Source organism: Amblyomma mixtum, chromosome 7 (assembly GCF_055824585.1).
Source record: "Amblyomma mixtum isolate Tamu chromosome 7, ASM5582458v1, whole genome shotgun sequence".
NCBI classification, from domain to species: domain Eukaryota; kingdom Metazoa; phylum Arthropoda; class Arachnida; order Ixodida; family Ixodidae; genus Amblyomma; species Amblyomma mixtum.
The window spans coordinates 121,337,518-121,352,348 of record NC_143018.1 but is presented as its reverse complement, the minus strand read 5'-3'; the positions used below and the strand labels follow the sequence as shown (position 1 = coordinate 121,352,348).

At 53.5% G+C, this 14,831-nt stretch overlaps 1 protein-coding gene across 1 annotated transcript; it reads right to left on the bottom strand.

Annotated features, from left to right (window-relative positions):
* Positions 1–3,500: 3,500 nt before the first annotated feature.
* On the bottom strand, positions 3,501–12,947 carry LOC149337359 (uncharacterized). The gene has a single exon (XM_089553419.1). It carries the CDS (start codon positions 12,693–12,695, stop codon positions 11,418–11,420), a length of 1,278 nt encoding a protein of 425 aa, XP_089409545.1. The 5' UTR covers positions 12,696–12,947; the 3' UTR covers positions 3,501–11,417.
* Positions 12,948–14,831: the final 1,884 nt, after the last annotated feature.

Genomic DNA, 14,831 nt, shown 5'->3' with positions numbered 1-14,831 from the left:
GATACGGGGCACGCCCCAGGGTCCCCTCACGACCCCACTGCACTCAAGTGTTTATGTTCCTAAGGTCCATAACACTGGCAGCACGGCCGGTGGCGATGGTCTGCACGGCCGGGTCCTCCGAGCGCAGCAGGGTCTCCCAGTCCTCCCAGGTCTTTAGGTTCTCTAGGTCCCGCGGGGGAGGGTCCGCAGGGCTGAGGGAAAGGGTTTGGAGGGAAGAAGGGAAGGGTTCTGGGCATTGGGCACATGCGGGAGTGGGAAAGGATGGATGATAGTGGGCTAGGTTAAGGGGTGAGGGGAGAGTGTGTGTCTGTAGTCTGCGCCAGAGTGTTGCTTGTTTATCTAGGGAGGGGTGGGGCGGGGGGTAGAGCTGTCGTGAGGCTCTGTATGCCTGGGTCAGCTCACTGAATTTGTGCATGCGCTCCTTCGTGAATCCCCGATCCGAGGCCACCTGAGCCCGGTTTAAAGAAGCTAGACGCGCCTTTGTTCATTCCAAACCATCGAGCTGGCATGGCGGAGTGGTTAGCCAACGCAGGAGTGGGAGGCAGCTCTGACCAGCTCGGGCGAAAAAGAGTCAAAAGCAACTCATCGATAGAGCCCGTACAGCAGCCTACGCCAATGGGGTTTCGACTGAGAGCTGCAACCACCGCTACAACCTCCTAAACTATTTCATTAAAATATTTTCACCACTAGTGTGCTCGTCTCGCACTCCGGAGAACCTGGTTCGATTCCCCAACTCGACCAATCTTTTACTCGGTTTTATTTATTGATGTGGTCTGACTAGAAAGGTTAATTAAGTTTGGTTTAGTTTATGGGGTTTAACATCCCAAAGCGACTAAGGCTATCAGAGACGCCGTAGTGAAGGGCTCCGGAAAATTCTACCACCTGGGGTTCTTTAACGTGCACTTACATCGCACAGCACACGGGCCTCTAGAATTTCTCCTTCAAAGAAATTCAACCACCGCAGAAAGGTTAATTAGATAAATTGGTCTTTACCATGGTTTTAATGCCATCCAACATGTCCTGCTACTCACCTGTCAAGAGATGGAACTCTCTAGAATGTTCGACACAGTGTCTTTGAAACGTCTAGAAACATCTACTACCGATGGTTAACTACAGTTAAGCATGATTTGTACTAAGGTATTTGTTTGGGCTAGACGGTACATTGTTAAAACTGAAGGGACAGCGCACGAAAGACAGGACTAAGGTAGGGACAAACACAGCGCTGTGTTGCGACTAAAATGCTTTATTGCTCGGAGGACGTCCACCTGCGGAATGTGAAAAAAATCCCGAATCACCATATGTGCAGTGCCGTAAAAATGTTGTGTATAAGATTGAGCTATCCTGTGGGCGGTGTTATATTGGCCAGACAGGGCGCTGCCTAAATGATCGCCTAAGTGAGCATAAACGCTCCCTAACCCCCCCCCCCCCCCCCCCCCCAAAAAAAAGCAACTTGGCTCTACATTGGCTTTCTTGTGAATGCACCCCTTTTTTCAACCGTACTACAATAGTGTATAACAAAGAACATATCCCATTTCATCCAGCGTTGATTTTAGCTGAAGATGCACCCGTTAGTATGCTTGATGTTTTTAGCTTTTTAAGGGAAGCCGGTGTTCTTCAAAACCTGTAATGTTCCGACCCTGTGCTTCTCTACCTAGAACGATACACCTCAGCCACTTTCTCAGCCCTGAGAAGGAGGAGGCTGAGGTTTTTATGAGTAGTTGGGGGGCCTCGAGATCCTTGGCAAGCCAAGGATGTCCACGGAGGTTAACCAACTTTTAAAAGCTTCTGCAAACAGCCATTCCTAAAAAGTTTGTATTTAATCAGCCAGGCAATAAAAATAACTTTTAGGCCCTTTACACCACCGTTTTTATCAACTTTGTTTTCACACTCTGCTCAAGCCAAGTTTCCATACCTTGTTCTTGGCGCATAATAGCCTTAGATGCTTATGCGCCAATAAACCCAACACAACACAACAACAGTGTATAAACATAAGGACCAACGTACGCGGGAAATAGTTGCTCTTTTAATTCACCGGAGTCTTGACAATTGCGTCAGCAAGCCTTCAGTCACGCTAACACAAAAGGAAATTGATCATCTTAGCAGTTAGGTACGATAGTGTAGGATGCGATTGTGTGCTTTTGTTTGTTGTGTTTCTTGACAATCATCACTGATGCTGTATCTGTTGATTGTGCAAGTCAGCTCTGTGTTTGTCCCTACCTTAGTCCTGTCTTTCGTGCGCTGTGCCTTCAGTTATGACTTTTACATTTAGTGATACTAGTCAATGGATGGTTAATGATAGCTAACGTGACCTTACCTAGTACACTGATTAATTAGTATTAGGGTACAGGTGCAGAGCACAGCCTCGCATGCCACTTCTTAACTACTACTAATTACCAATTGTCATCTAGTCATTAAAGGTGCACTGAAGAGCATTCTGAACTTGTCTTTTTGCCGCGGGAACTCGATCTACACGTTCCTAGCATTCTTAGAAACTTCGACTTATTGCCCTCTGTGGCCGATTTCTCTAATTAAATCAAATTAATGTCCGGCTCCCGCCTTTATTTTTTTAATTCTCCGCGTACGGTGGGCGGAGTCGACCAAAGCGTGAAGTGCCTTTCAGCCAGCTCCGTGGAGGCTTTGCTTTCGCTTTTGTTTTTAGGTTTCCATGAATACATAGTTTTATTCGCAGATAATATAGCCGCAAAATAGGCCCGGAGAAATAAAAATACGCGCGGACTATTTGCTACTGCGGCCTACTTTGTATTACTCCGCCTATGGCAGAGCGGCAAGCCGCCACAGGACTGGGTGAAAGCGTTGGTCGACTCCGCCCGTCGTACGCGGGAGAATTAAAAAAAAAGGCGGGAGCCGGACGTTAATTCGATTTAATTACGGAAATTGGCCGCACAGGGCAATAAATCGAAGTTTCTAAGAAAGCTCGGAACGTGTAGATCGAGTTTCCGCGGCAAAAAGACAAGTTCAGATTCCTCTTCAGTGCACCTTTAAGTACAATGATATCATGCGCCGCCGCGGTGGCTCAGTGGTTATGGTGCTCGGCTGCTGACCCGAAAGACGCGGGTTCGATCCCGGCCGCGGCGGTCGAATTTCTTTGGAGGAGAAATTCTAGAGGCCCGTGTACTGTACGATGTCAGTGCACGTTAAAGAACCCCAGGTGATCGAAATTTCCGGAGCCCTCCACTACGGCGTCTCTCATAGCCTTAGTCGCTTTGGGACGTTAAACCCCATAAACCAAACCAAACCGATATAATCATGAAATCCCTTTATATCATGTTCCGATGTCTTTCAATTCCACCCGATTATATATCGATTAGGTATTGATTGACATATGCCCATATAAGGCATGAATCAGAAACGCCTACACAATTGCTAACACGCCTTGGTCTCGACAGTATGAGGCATTAAAGGCTTTCGCCGTAAAAAAGAGCACGTCCAAAGGTCTAACACCAGCCACCGACACAAGACGGCGGCCGGCATACACCGAAGACATAAAGGGAAGTTTATTGTAACGGCCAGACGTGACAGTAACAAATGAGGCAAACAGTTCAGAGTGGACATAAGGGTAACGTGGCAAAACTTCGCGACAAAGCAGTAAACACAAACACTGCACTCACATAAGCGCATAAAACATAGGCAACGCCGAGACACTTCGCGACAAACACTTCACGAAAGCACATAGCAAAACACTGACCGGGTATCCCCTGTCACTAAGAAAATCCGACAACAAAGGTAGGGGGAGGGGGGGGGTCTCGGCCCCTTAGCCTGTACTCTAGTTACACATCCCACTTTCTCACTCCAGGAGGAGAGTGGGGGGGGACTCGGTGCGAGACTCTCGCCACTGTCGCATACAAGAAAAGTACAACAAACACAAAATGCACTAATAGAGCAGAGCTGGCAGGCCAACCCTGCCATCTCGCACAACATAAAACCTTGTATGCCAGCGCTGCAGAAACCGCTCCTCTCCGTCTAGTGCGAGTCGGTCAGACAAGTACTGCCACAAGAGGAGGCGGAGGTTCTGCAGCGCTGGATACATCGCTCTCGCCGGCTGCCTGCGGGCTTCGGCCAGGCAGCGGCGTCGCCACAGCACAAACAATGCGCAAACAAAAACAAGTTTGTCAAAGTGGCTCCGCGGTTGTCGGACACCTGGGCCGACCCGCACAGAAAACATGCGCTGTACCAGCCGCCACATAACTTTGGTGACCGAGCACTGAAAAAAGGTATGTCGCGCCGTTTCAGGGGCGCCACAGTTAGGACACCGACTATCCGGTACGACCCCCAGGAAGCGAGTCGCGATCGGGTGGGCAAGAGGCCCCAGCGCCTGCGCCACTCAAAGTCGCGGACCTGCGCGGGCAGTCGACTTGTGGCCCACGTTCGCCACTTTCCCACCGCTGTGCGGCGTTGGTCGTCGGGACCCAGCCGCGCGCACGCGATGAGCTCACTGAGCCTCGACGGTGATGTCTCTATCAAGTCTACACTGCAAACTCAAATAAGCCCAAATAGGAGTATAAATAGCTTGTGTCCGCTTTTAAACTCCTTATTGAAAATTGCGCAATCGACTTTAAGTAGTAAAAATGAGGAAATCCTCCTTTTTTACCGCTGTCGCGAAATGGAGGAGTAAAATAAAGTATTCACATGATTTTACTACTTTTCCCAGCAGGAGTATATCGGCTTCAATACTCCTTCAGACCCTTTATGCACTCCTTAGTGTCTGCCCGCCGCCTAGTGGCAGCTGCCGGTTCGCTGCACTTGCAGGTGACGACGCCTGCTCGCTCGTCGCTGCCTGCTCGCTTCTGCTTTTTCTGCTTCAAGACCGTTTGTCATGTTACAAGACACCGGATCGTCGCAGCCTTGCGCAGCAGTGTGCTCTGCACAGACAGTTCCTGTGAAGTCTCCAGTGTGTTCGGAGAACGCTTGGTGTTGCATCGCCTACGACGGCAGTCCGCGAGAGGCTTAGCCAGCCTAGCTCAGTCGAACCAACATGGCGGTGTGTGACGCGTCGACCTGCCCGCAGCCGCCAGCTTGCCGCCCGCTCCTTTTCGCGCGCTTGTTGGGACATAAGAGACTGGACATCATCGACCTTAGCAGCAAGATGCTGCACTGATCGTCTCACTCAAGCCAGCAATATGTGCAGAAGCAGCGGCTGGTCGTTCATTGTCTACACAGCATGCAAGTGTTGGCTGCTGCCGTTTCGCCGCGCCGACATGGCGGTGTGTGTGTGACGCATCAGTTTTCTCGACACCGACGACCCCTCGTTCTTTCGCTGTATTACAGCAAGAATACAAAAGAACGGATTATCATCGTCGTGTATAGCGGTAAGCAGTATTAAACTCTCCTTTGATGCCACATACGCGCATGCACTTAACGCCGCTCCCTTTTCAGTGTGCGAAGGCTTGCTGTGAACCCCGGGTGCACGGAGACGAAAGGCTTCATCGTCGTCCGGAAGAGCCAGCTCACACAGAGGTCATTAAGTAAGCATCTAGAAATTTGTTGTTGCATGCGGCTGAAAAAGAGTGTGGCACTGCAGTCGTGGCTGTTTACGTTAATATGTACGACTGGAAGTAGGGTCAATTCTTCTAGGGACCAAATTTTCTCCATGCGTTCACGCCCCATGAATATGGAAAAGCTGTACAGGCAATGAGCAGGTGAAAATGCACAGCCTTGGGGTCCGGAAAGTTTTGTCACGTTATTACGAACAGTGCTGAGAACAAAACATTGCCTGCCCTAATGTGTTGCTTCCTTTCCTGTGTTTTAAGAGGGCCTTGTTATGCAAAGAATGCAAGCGATTTTTTTCTTTTCAGTCATAGCACAGGACATGGCGAAGCCTTAGCGCTCAAGCAGATTGCCTAAATTGTTACATTTTCCGAGTTGGTGGCGTCTTACCGTAGCAGCGATTGTCGGCAGCGGACATGAGGTGGCAACCATACTGAGCGTTGCCTTTCTGGATCGTTAGGCGTCTGGTTCCAAAATGTGGTATCTTGTAAGCTCTTCGCATTTGAAAAATGTGAAAAGAAGTTTCCTCTTCGCGTGCAGTTTCCGAACACATTGCATTATGTGAAACTCGTGGAGGGAAGCGTTCCGGTTCGGACTGCTGATCCCGGGAAGGTAGCGAAAGAAAAAAAAAATAAAGCATACGCTAGAATACAAGATCCCCTGCACGAGCTGGACATAGTACATTGGCGAAACCAAGCACTTCCCCGAAAAATTGAAGCAGCACAAAGCGGATGTCAAACAAATGAATAAGGAACGAAGCGCGGGTTGACAAGACTGACTTCAAGGGAACTCTTGTGCTGGACACTGAGCCGCACCCGCGCAGGACGCTCTTACTTGAGTCACGGCGCATTCAGCAGACGCAAGGAAAAGGTGTACTCTCCCTAGAAAGCGTACCCCCCTCTTGCATCAACTGTCTACGAGCAGTGACCCGGCGGATGACGAATCGAAGGCTTAAAAAACGCGTTGTGACTCGCTCGCAGTCACACCTGGTAAGAACCAAGAAGGTTCCGTCGTGTTTTTTTTCGCTTTTTTTTTGGTTGGCGTTCTTTCCTACTTAAATTCCTTTCCCAGCCAGATAGACCTGTGTAGAATGTTTTCTTTTGAATCCTGGCAACGAATGTGAGGGCAAAGCATAACAGAAGACAGGTGGCGGCGGAAGGGTGGGTTGGTAGCTTTCTATTCCTAACAGTGCCTGCTACGTTAGTCACCCTTGCCCTGCCTTTGACCTGTACCACGCTTTGCGCTTTTTATCAAGCGGCCGTGCCTGTACACAGAATGACGACGCCCTCAAAATGCACGGCTGCGGGTTCTCCCATCAAGGAAATAGCGCTTTGCATACAAGCAGTGGAAGCTCACATGCAGTCTTTTGTTTGCATGTTCTGATTTCAATAATTTGTCCTGATATGGTGCCTGGAACCTGTGTGGAACCTTCTGACAAGTGAAAAAGAAAATTATATCGCAATGCTTCTTGCAGTGCCGGAACGCAGACAAAGGCAGCGCGAATGCGCAAGGGCCTCAGTAAGACCATTTGATTTTTTTAGTTTTATTCTTTACGGGAAAAATGTTCCCCATCGACGCTTCTTCCCATTCGCCGTATTGCCTTAACGTTTACGAAAGCGGCTCTCTGAAATTTTTGATTTCCTGAAAAACGCGTTTAGCCGCTGTCATGCGACAGGGTACACATATGTATTATAGCTAGTTGATTACCTACTATGTTCTACTAGCTAATCTTTTGTCACGAGAAACGTTTAAACTCCAACAACACCTACTTTATTGAAAAGTGCACTCTGAACTGCTTTGGGAACTTGACTTCTACACTTGAAGCACATCATACTTCAAGCTTAGAGGTGTAATTCCTCTGATGCACTTTTTTTTCTAATCTTTCTTTCAGAAGGAGCCTCCTTTGACGTCGTGCATTTTAACCAGCGATAGCATGACATGCCCGTATGTTGACAGCAAAGCATTTCAAGGTTCCCTCCTTGCTTTCAAGTGTGGCATCTCTATTTTTATTCCTTGGGATATTTCAACTCTGCACCCAAAGACAGCGCGGGTTAAGGCACTCTTCTTCTTTTCTACAGGGGCCAAGACATTGGTTCTCTGTAACCATCGAAAGCAAGCTGCCGAACACTTGGTTCAAATGTTTTGTACACAATAAAATATTGTTTGAAATAAATCACTGCAATTTCATCGACGCATTTATCCTGGGAAGGCTTTAAAATGAGCCTTCCATACGAATACTTCGTTTCAAATGGGCTTCCTCATCAAGTGAAATAATAAACTCGTCTGGGCATCATGAATGTTACCTTATAGTAAGAGAAATTGCTAAAAAAATTTCCTGTCAAAACTGCTTAACAGGAACAGGCACGTACTCCTGAAATGTACTATAAAAGTAGCTGCAAAGGAGTATATAATACTTCTGTTAATTGCCATGCTAACTCCTTTGTGATCGCAAATTTACTCCTAAATAAACTCCCGTCTAGAGAGCGGTAACACTTCACTCCTTCCAGCACTCCGAAAGTACCCCTTCAAACAGAGGAGTAGACGATATACTCCTATTCTGAGGAGTATCAAAACCCCTTTTCGGGAGTGCGCTACGCGATGAGCCATTTACTCCTTTTTGGGAGTTTTTCGGTTTGCAGTGTACGTCGGGTAGGTCGGCCTCGACCGCCCTCTTAAAACCGGCCGCGGCTCTGTAAAAGGGCAGCGGCCGCTCTGCTTGCGGGCCTAAATGGCGACCCAGGGCGAAAGCGCGTCGCGCTGTGCTGAGCCAGTACAGCAACAGCGAACGGCCCGGGTACGCCTCGTCGTCAACAAGTGCAGCCACCAACTTGGCACTGAAAGCGCGGGCGACTGTCGCCACGCAAGGTAGCCCCAGTCCACCCCGAGACATTGGGAGCTGGCAGAGGTTGCGTGCAACCTGAGCGGTGCCGCCGTCCCAAATGAAAGCGCCCACAAGGGTCGCGAGGCGGGCCGCTGTGCGGCGCGGCATGACCGCGACGCGCGCAACATAATAGGCATAAGCGCACGCCTGGCTCTTAACTACCGCTAGCTTCGCATCCATCGAGAGATCGAAGCGCGCGGCCCTCGAAAGCGCCTGCGTCGTCCGCTCTACCGCCTCGTCCCACGTCCGAGGCGACACTCCACTGCTGTCAAAGAGGACGCCCAGAACACGGACGCCGTCCACGAAGGGAATGGGCACTGGGAGCGGGTCCCGGAAACTGCCAAAGCGAAGAGCATGGCTCTTCTCCGCGTTCAGTTGCGCGCCTGACAGGGACGCGTAGACGTCGAAAGTTACGAGGAAGCACGCCAGGCTCGACGAGTGCCGCAGAAACAATGAAATGTCGTCGGCGTAAGCCGAGACAACAGTCTCTTGCCCTGCCATGGGGAAGCCACGGATGCGATGGTTAGTGGCCACGCTCCGCAGCAACGGGTCTAGTGACAGGGCAAAAAGTGCCGGGGATAAGGGGCACCCCTGACGCACACCGCGCGTTACCGGAAAAGGTGCGCAGACAGAGCCGTTCACGAGCTCCGCGGTGAGGCCCGAATACATGTCTTCAACCCTAGCAACAAAGTTGCTCGTCAGCCCAAAACAGCGCAACACGGAAAACAAGTACTGGTGCTCCACCCGGTCAAAGGCCTTGGCTTGATCTAATGAAATAAACACCCCGCCAGCCCCCTTTGCGTGTGCATAGGCAAAGGCGTCTCGCGTGAGTGTAAGAGACGCGAAGACAGAACGGCCCGGCACAGCGCAAGACTGGTAGGGGCTGACGAGATGCGGCAGGACAGGACGCAAGCGTCGGACCAAGAGCGAAGCAACCAGCTTGTAATCCGTGTTCAGCAGGGTAATCGGGCACCATGCCGACGGGCACGCCGACGTCATCCCCCGCTTCGGCACCAACACAATGCGGCCCCCGGCAAAGGAAGCCGGTTTAGCACCTTCACCGAGAAAGGTGTTGACCATCTCGGTGAGGAGGTCGCCTAATACATCGAAGAAGACATGGTAGAAGCCGGCGACAAGTCCATCTGGCCCCGGCGCCGACGTGCGATTCATAGCGCTCAACACGCCTAACACTTCCTCCTTACTCGCCGGTTGAGAGAGTTCGGCTTCTGCCTCGTCGGGAGGGTGCGGAAGGGAGCCGCAGAAGGCGGCGACATGCTCTTGGAAGCTGTCTCGTTCACACGTGCCTTGCGACGCGAAGGCGCTCGCGAAATGGTCGCGGAAGACGCTTTCGATATCGCGAGGTTCGTCGGAAACCGCGCCATCCGGCATGGTGACGCTCTCGATGCGGGGCGCTTGTTCATTCTTATGGCGTCAGCTGTTCGCATGCCTCATGTCGGCGGAGTCTTCTGAGGGCAGGCGGAGGTCCGCCGCAGTACGGGAAGCCTGGGACCCTTCCTCCAGAATGCGCTGATAACGAACGCGCAGGGTTTCGAGGTATTCCCTCATCGCGAAGGTAAGTTCGCCCGCCTCTCTCACGATGCGCATACGACGCAAAACGTCGTTGAGCGCCGCCGTGTTTCGCCTGCATCTTTCTTTCCCAGCCCGAACAAGAACGTCCCGCCATTGCGCTTTGAGGTCGTCCCAAACAGCTGGAGAGAAGTCCTCGATCTCAGCGATGGAGCTAGCCAACTCCGCGCGGATGTCGCGAACGCTGATGGCATTTGAGGAGCGATGCGTCCATCCGCCAAGTTGCGGAGGTCACCGGACGCCCAGGGGCACACCTCAGAGCTAACAGGACAGGGAAGTGGTCACTAAGACCCCCCGACGCGGTGACCACGTCGCACGACACCAGGGCGTGGACGAGAACGCCCGGCAGGTAGAACCGGTCTAGGCGACTGGCGCTGCGACCCCTGACGCGCGTGGCCGTGAAAAGGTCGCCGTGCAGCAACACCCACGCATCGTTGAAATTAAGCTGCCTGACCAGTTTGCCTAGCTCTTTGGCGTGGTAATTCGACGCTCCTCTGCCCGGACCCTCGATGTCGCGCAAAGTATCCAGGACGCAATTGAAGTCGCCCAGCAACACATGTGGCACACCCTCGAGAAGGTGTTTAGCGAGCGACCTGAAAAAGCCGTTCGTAAGCGCACGCGTTACAGGCGCGTAAACGTTCACGAAACGCGTCTTCCGAACGTCCAGCCAGAGGTCGACGACCAACACACGGCCATCGTGTCCGAAAGTGCAGTGCGCTCCCGTTCGGAACGCTGGGTTCAGAAAAACGACACCCACGCCACAACACCGCGAGTCCGTCAAAGAAAAGAAAGCGTCTACGTGAAAACGAGAACGAAAAGCAATAACGTCTGCAGGGGTGCGGAAATTGCATTCCTCCAGAAACAAAACATCAACGTATAACGAACGCGCAAGGTGAAGCACCTCCCGTTGCTTGTCGGGAGAGCGGAAGCCTTGCACGTTAAAAGTAAGACAACGAAACTCAGCCATCATAAACGCAAAAAGAAAACACAGCAAACCAAAACAAAGCGGGTGATCAAGAAAACAAACAAAACGACGACGGACTCACGGCACAGTCCTGCAGGCAGAGTCTGTGGGTGCGGCGACACACCGGCGCCGGGGGGGGAGGCGAGACGCTGGGGAGGTGTCCCGAGTCCCTGCCGGCGTCCTGGCTGGCGGCCCCGCGGCGACGGGGCGACGATGCCAAGCGGTGCCAACGGTTGCACGGTGGCAAGGTCCGGCCGAAGCGCGCGGCAGCGCTACATACACACAGTCACACGCACCAACACACACCACCGCACAAACACCGTCCATCGTTCGCCTGACGCGCCGCCGGAGCCAGCGCGCCGATAAGATAGCGGCGCCAGCTGAACGCCGAAACAACGGCGCTCGAGCCACCACCGAGCAGGGGAGAGGGAAAGGGGCCGGCACGGCCCGAAGTCCTGGGAGGGGACGCCATGGCGAAGACTACGTGTCTTCGCAGAAGTCCATCAGGGCGTTCTCCTCGTCCGCCGTTCGCACCTTCTTCTTCGGTGCGCGGTCGAGCGGCGACGGGCCACTGCCCTCCGACGAGGAGTGCTGGCGCTTGGGGTCGCCCAGCTCGAGGGCTTTCCGCACGCCAGCCCGAACCGCCTTCGGGGCGCACGGGGGACGCGGTTCGGGAGCCACAGGGATGTGCCCCCTCTGCGAGCGCGGCTCGCTCGCGCTGTCGCTGAAGTCGCTGCTCTTCACGGGCGCGTGCAGCGCAGCGCTGGAGGATGACGTCGCAGGCGACTCCGTGCCCGGCTCGGCGTCCTGCAGTTGCGCCGCCGTCGGCGCGTCAAAGAGGGCCGCGTCCAGGCTCGGAGGCTCCGACAGAGGGGACGCGAGCAGCGACGCGTCCGAGTCGGTCGAGCCGGACTGCTCGGCGTTGAAGACGCCCTCGGGCTGGTCCTCCTCGGTCTGTTCGTCCGAGGAGTCAGTGGTCGCGTTCTCCGCCCGGTCGTTAGTGGAGGCCGCTGCGGCCTCGTCCCGCGGGGTAGCGGGCTCGCTGTTGGTCTCGGGTGCGACGCTCGCCGCCTTGTTGGAACCGGCGGCCGCGGCTGCGGCGTACGAGCGGGGCTGCACGCAGTCGGAGGTCGCGTGCTGGCCCCCGCAGCGCTTGCACGCCGCCTGGCAGGTCGCCGTCTCGTGCCCGTAGCCTCCGCAGCGTCCGCACCGCGTGGCAGTGCAGGCGGCACCCAGGTGGCCCTCGCCGCCGCACCTCGAGCAGACCCGCTTCATGCCGCGGTACTCGCGCATTTCTCGGTGGCCCGCGACGGTCAGGAAGTTGGGCGGCGCACGCTGCATCTCCAGCTTGACGGTCCGGCAGCCGTTGCGGATGGTGCCCCGGCTCTTGAAAACGGGCTCCAAAACTGCCCGCACCTTGCCGTACGCGCTCAGGGCCTGAGCGAGCGCATCGTCCGAGACGGTGGGCGGCAGCCGAAACGCCGTAACATAAACCGCTGGCGCCGCCATCTGCGCCAGCGGTACAGATTTCCCAGCGACGAGGAGGCTCCCCGCCGCTACCATCTTCGACGCCTGAGCCATCGAGCTCACGGCACATAGGAACTTGGTTCCGCCGAGGTGCTGCAGGTACTGCAGCCCCCCGACACCGACGACCGCCTCGATGGAATCGATTAAGTCGTCTGCCGGAACAGGCTCCGGCACTTGGAAGTAAAAGCACTGCGCCTTTGTGGGGCGCACTTCAGGAGGCGGGACGGCCATGCTGCGAAGCCCTGGGCACCACGGCAGCAGGCCTGGCGCCGGGGCAGGAACAGCAGGTCCTCTGGGGTCGCTGGTGAGGTGGGCGGGATCCGGGCGGGCCGCCCGCCGGGACCGAAGCCTACGCAGAAAGCTGTCGCGAGCGGAGCAGCGGCGCGACACGTCCGCTCAGCCAAAAGGCCGAGAACGATCTATGTTAAAAAAAACACTGATTTAACAATGTACACCGAAGAATGCCGTCCGAGTTTCACACACTGCTGCGTCAACCAGTTGCTTACATACACTCGCGCCCCTGCACTATGATGTAAAACACGCGCGAGTGCCCCGGCCATGTTTTCATTTTTACTTTAACTGCTTATCTACATCCTTGCGACCGAAGGCTAACACTCCACGCTCGCGTGTGATGCCTCACAACCCGCACATCTCTTACTCTGGGGTTAAGGTTAAAAAGAAAAGAAATTGGCGGGGGCTTAGCGTGGTTAAGCCTGGAGAATTGCGAAAACAATACTTGGCTGGCTACAATTGGGCTCAAACTTGTCGTGGATTTTATTCATGCGCTTCTTTATTCCAACGAATACACTTCGGTGGTCAGTGAAGAAATGATTCTTTGTTTGTACACTCCTTATTGCATAGTCATCCGATGGTCTATACATAACCAAGTCTACACTGCTTAGTCATCCGATGGTCTATACATATCCAAGTCTACACTCCTTCCTCATTGGGAGGAGGTGGAGCGAGGGCGGCTTCGGCCGCTTATCTGTTTTTTCAGCCAGTGTCCGCTTCGGCGGACGCGGTTGCTGCGACGCGCCTCTTTTCTTTTCTTTCGCTTTCTCCTGTTATTTTTTAACTCTCCTCTATCTGCATGTGGCAGCGGTGGTGGCTCGGCTCGAGCCAGTTGGCAGGCCCGCGCACTTTCCTTTTTATTCTTCCCTCAGTCGCAACAACAACAACTTCCCCATTGGGTTGTAGACTTTGGCTGCAGAGGGCTAAGTTTAAAGTAGTACTTGTTGACTAGCTCTTCGATGAAAGCAGGATACTGAAGAACCTCGACTGGCGCAGTGAAACGCCAGCATATATAAACGCGCTTCGCCCCTGGAAACTTGCCTGAAGGAGCATCTGTTCTTGCTTCGGCAAGCGCGGCTTCCGCCGCTTCTTTTTGAGCAGCGCCCGCTCCGGCGGACGCAGTTGTTGCTGCGACGCGCGTCTTTTCTTTCCTTTTTCTCTCTCTTCTGATCTTTTAGCTCTCCTCTATCTGCACGTGGCAGCGGTGGTGGCTTGGCTCGAGCCAGTAGCAGGCCCGTGCAATTTCCTTTTCATCCTTCTATCAGTCACAACAACAACAACATTGGAAACTTGCCTGCTCCTTCGCATGAACGCGCGCTCATGAACGCTCGCGCAACTTGCCTGCTCCTTCGCATGAACGCGCGCGCACGAACGCCCCACGCAACAGAACAACGGAGCGAGTTGGTCGCCAATAATGGATGGATGGATGGAAAAAACTTTATTGTTAATAAATTGGTATTCTTGACCCTAACAGGTCACTGGGCGCTGTGGTCGATCCTTGGTCCAGGATGCCGCAGTTGAGTGCTGCTATCGTGGCTCGGCGCACAAGGAAGCATTGCGCTTCCTCGTCCTCGCTGGCCAGCAAGTGCTACCACTGCATTACACTCAGATTGTTTATTCTTGGCCCTAAGTCTGCCTTAGGGCAGGTCCATGTGACATGTTCTAGTGTAGGTTTACCCTGACACCACGGACATTCGCCTGCATATTGTGTAGGGAAAATCTTGTGTAGTTTGTGCAGGTGTGGGTAGGTACCGGTTTGTAGTCTTCGCCAGTCTACCGCCTCCTCTTTGGTGAGCCTTTTGTGTGGGGCTGGGTAGCGTTTCCGCTGACCCCTGTAATGATCGAGTATATCTGAATACGTGGGAGTAACTGGGTCAAAGGTGCCTGTAGTGCAAAGTGCTGAGTCTGCTCGGTTGACGTACCCTCGAGCTAACTCGTCTGCTAACACGTTGCCCCTCATCCTCTCATGTCCGGGAACCCACGCTATACTATGTTTAGTGTTTTTGTGTCTTCTCGTCGTGTGTAGAATATGATTGGCGATGCTGTCGATCCTGCCTCTTGTGTAGTTTCTACATG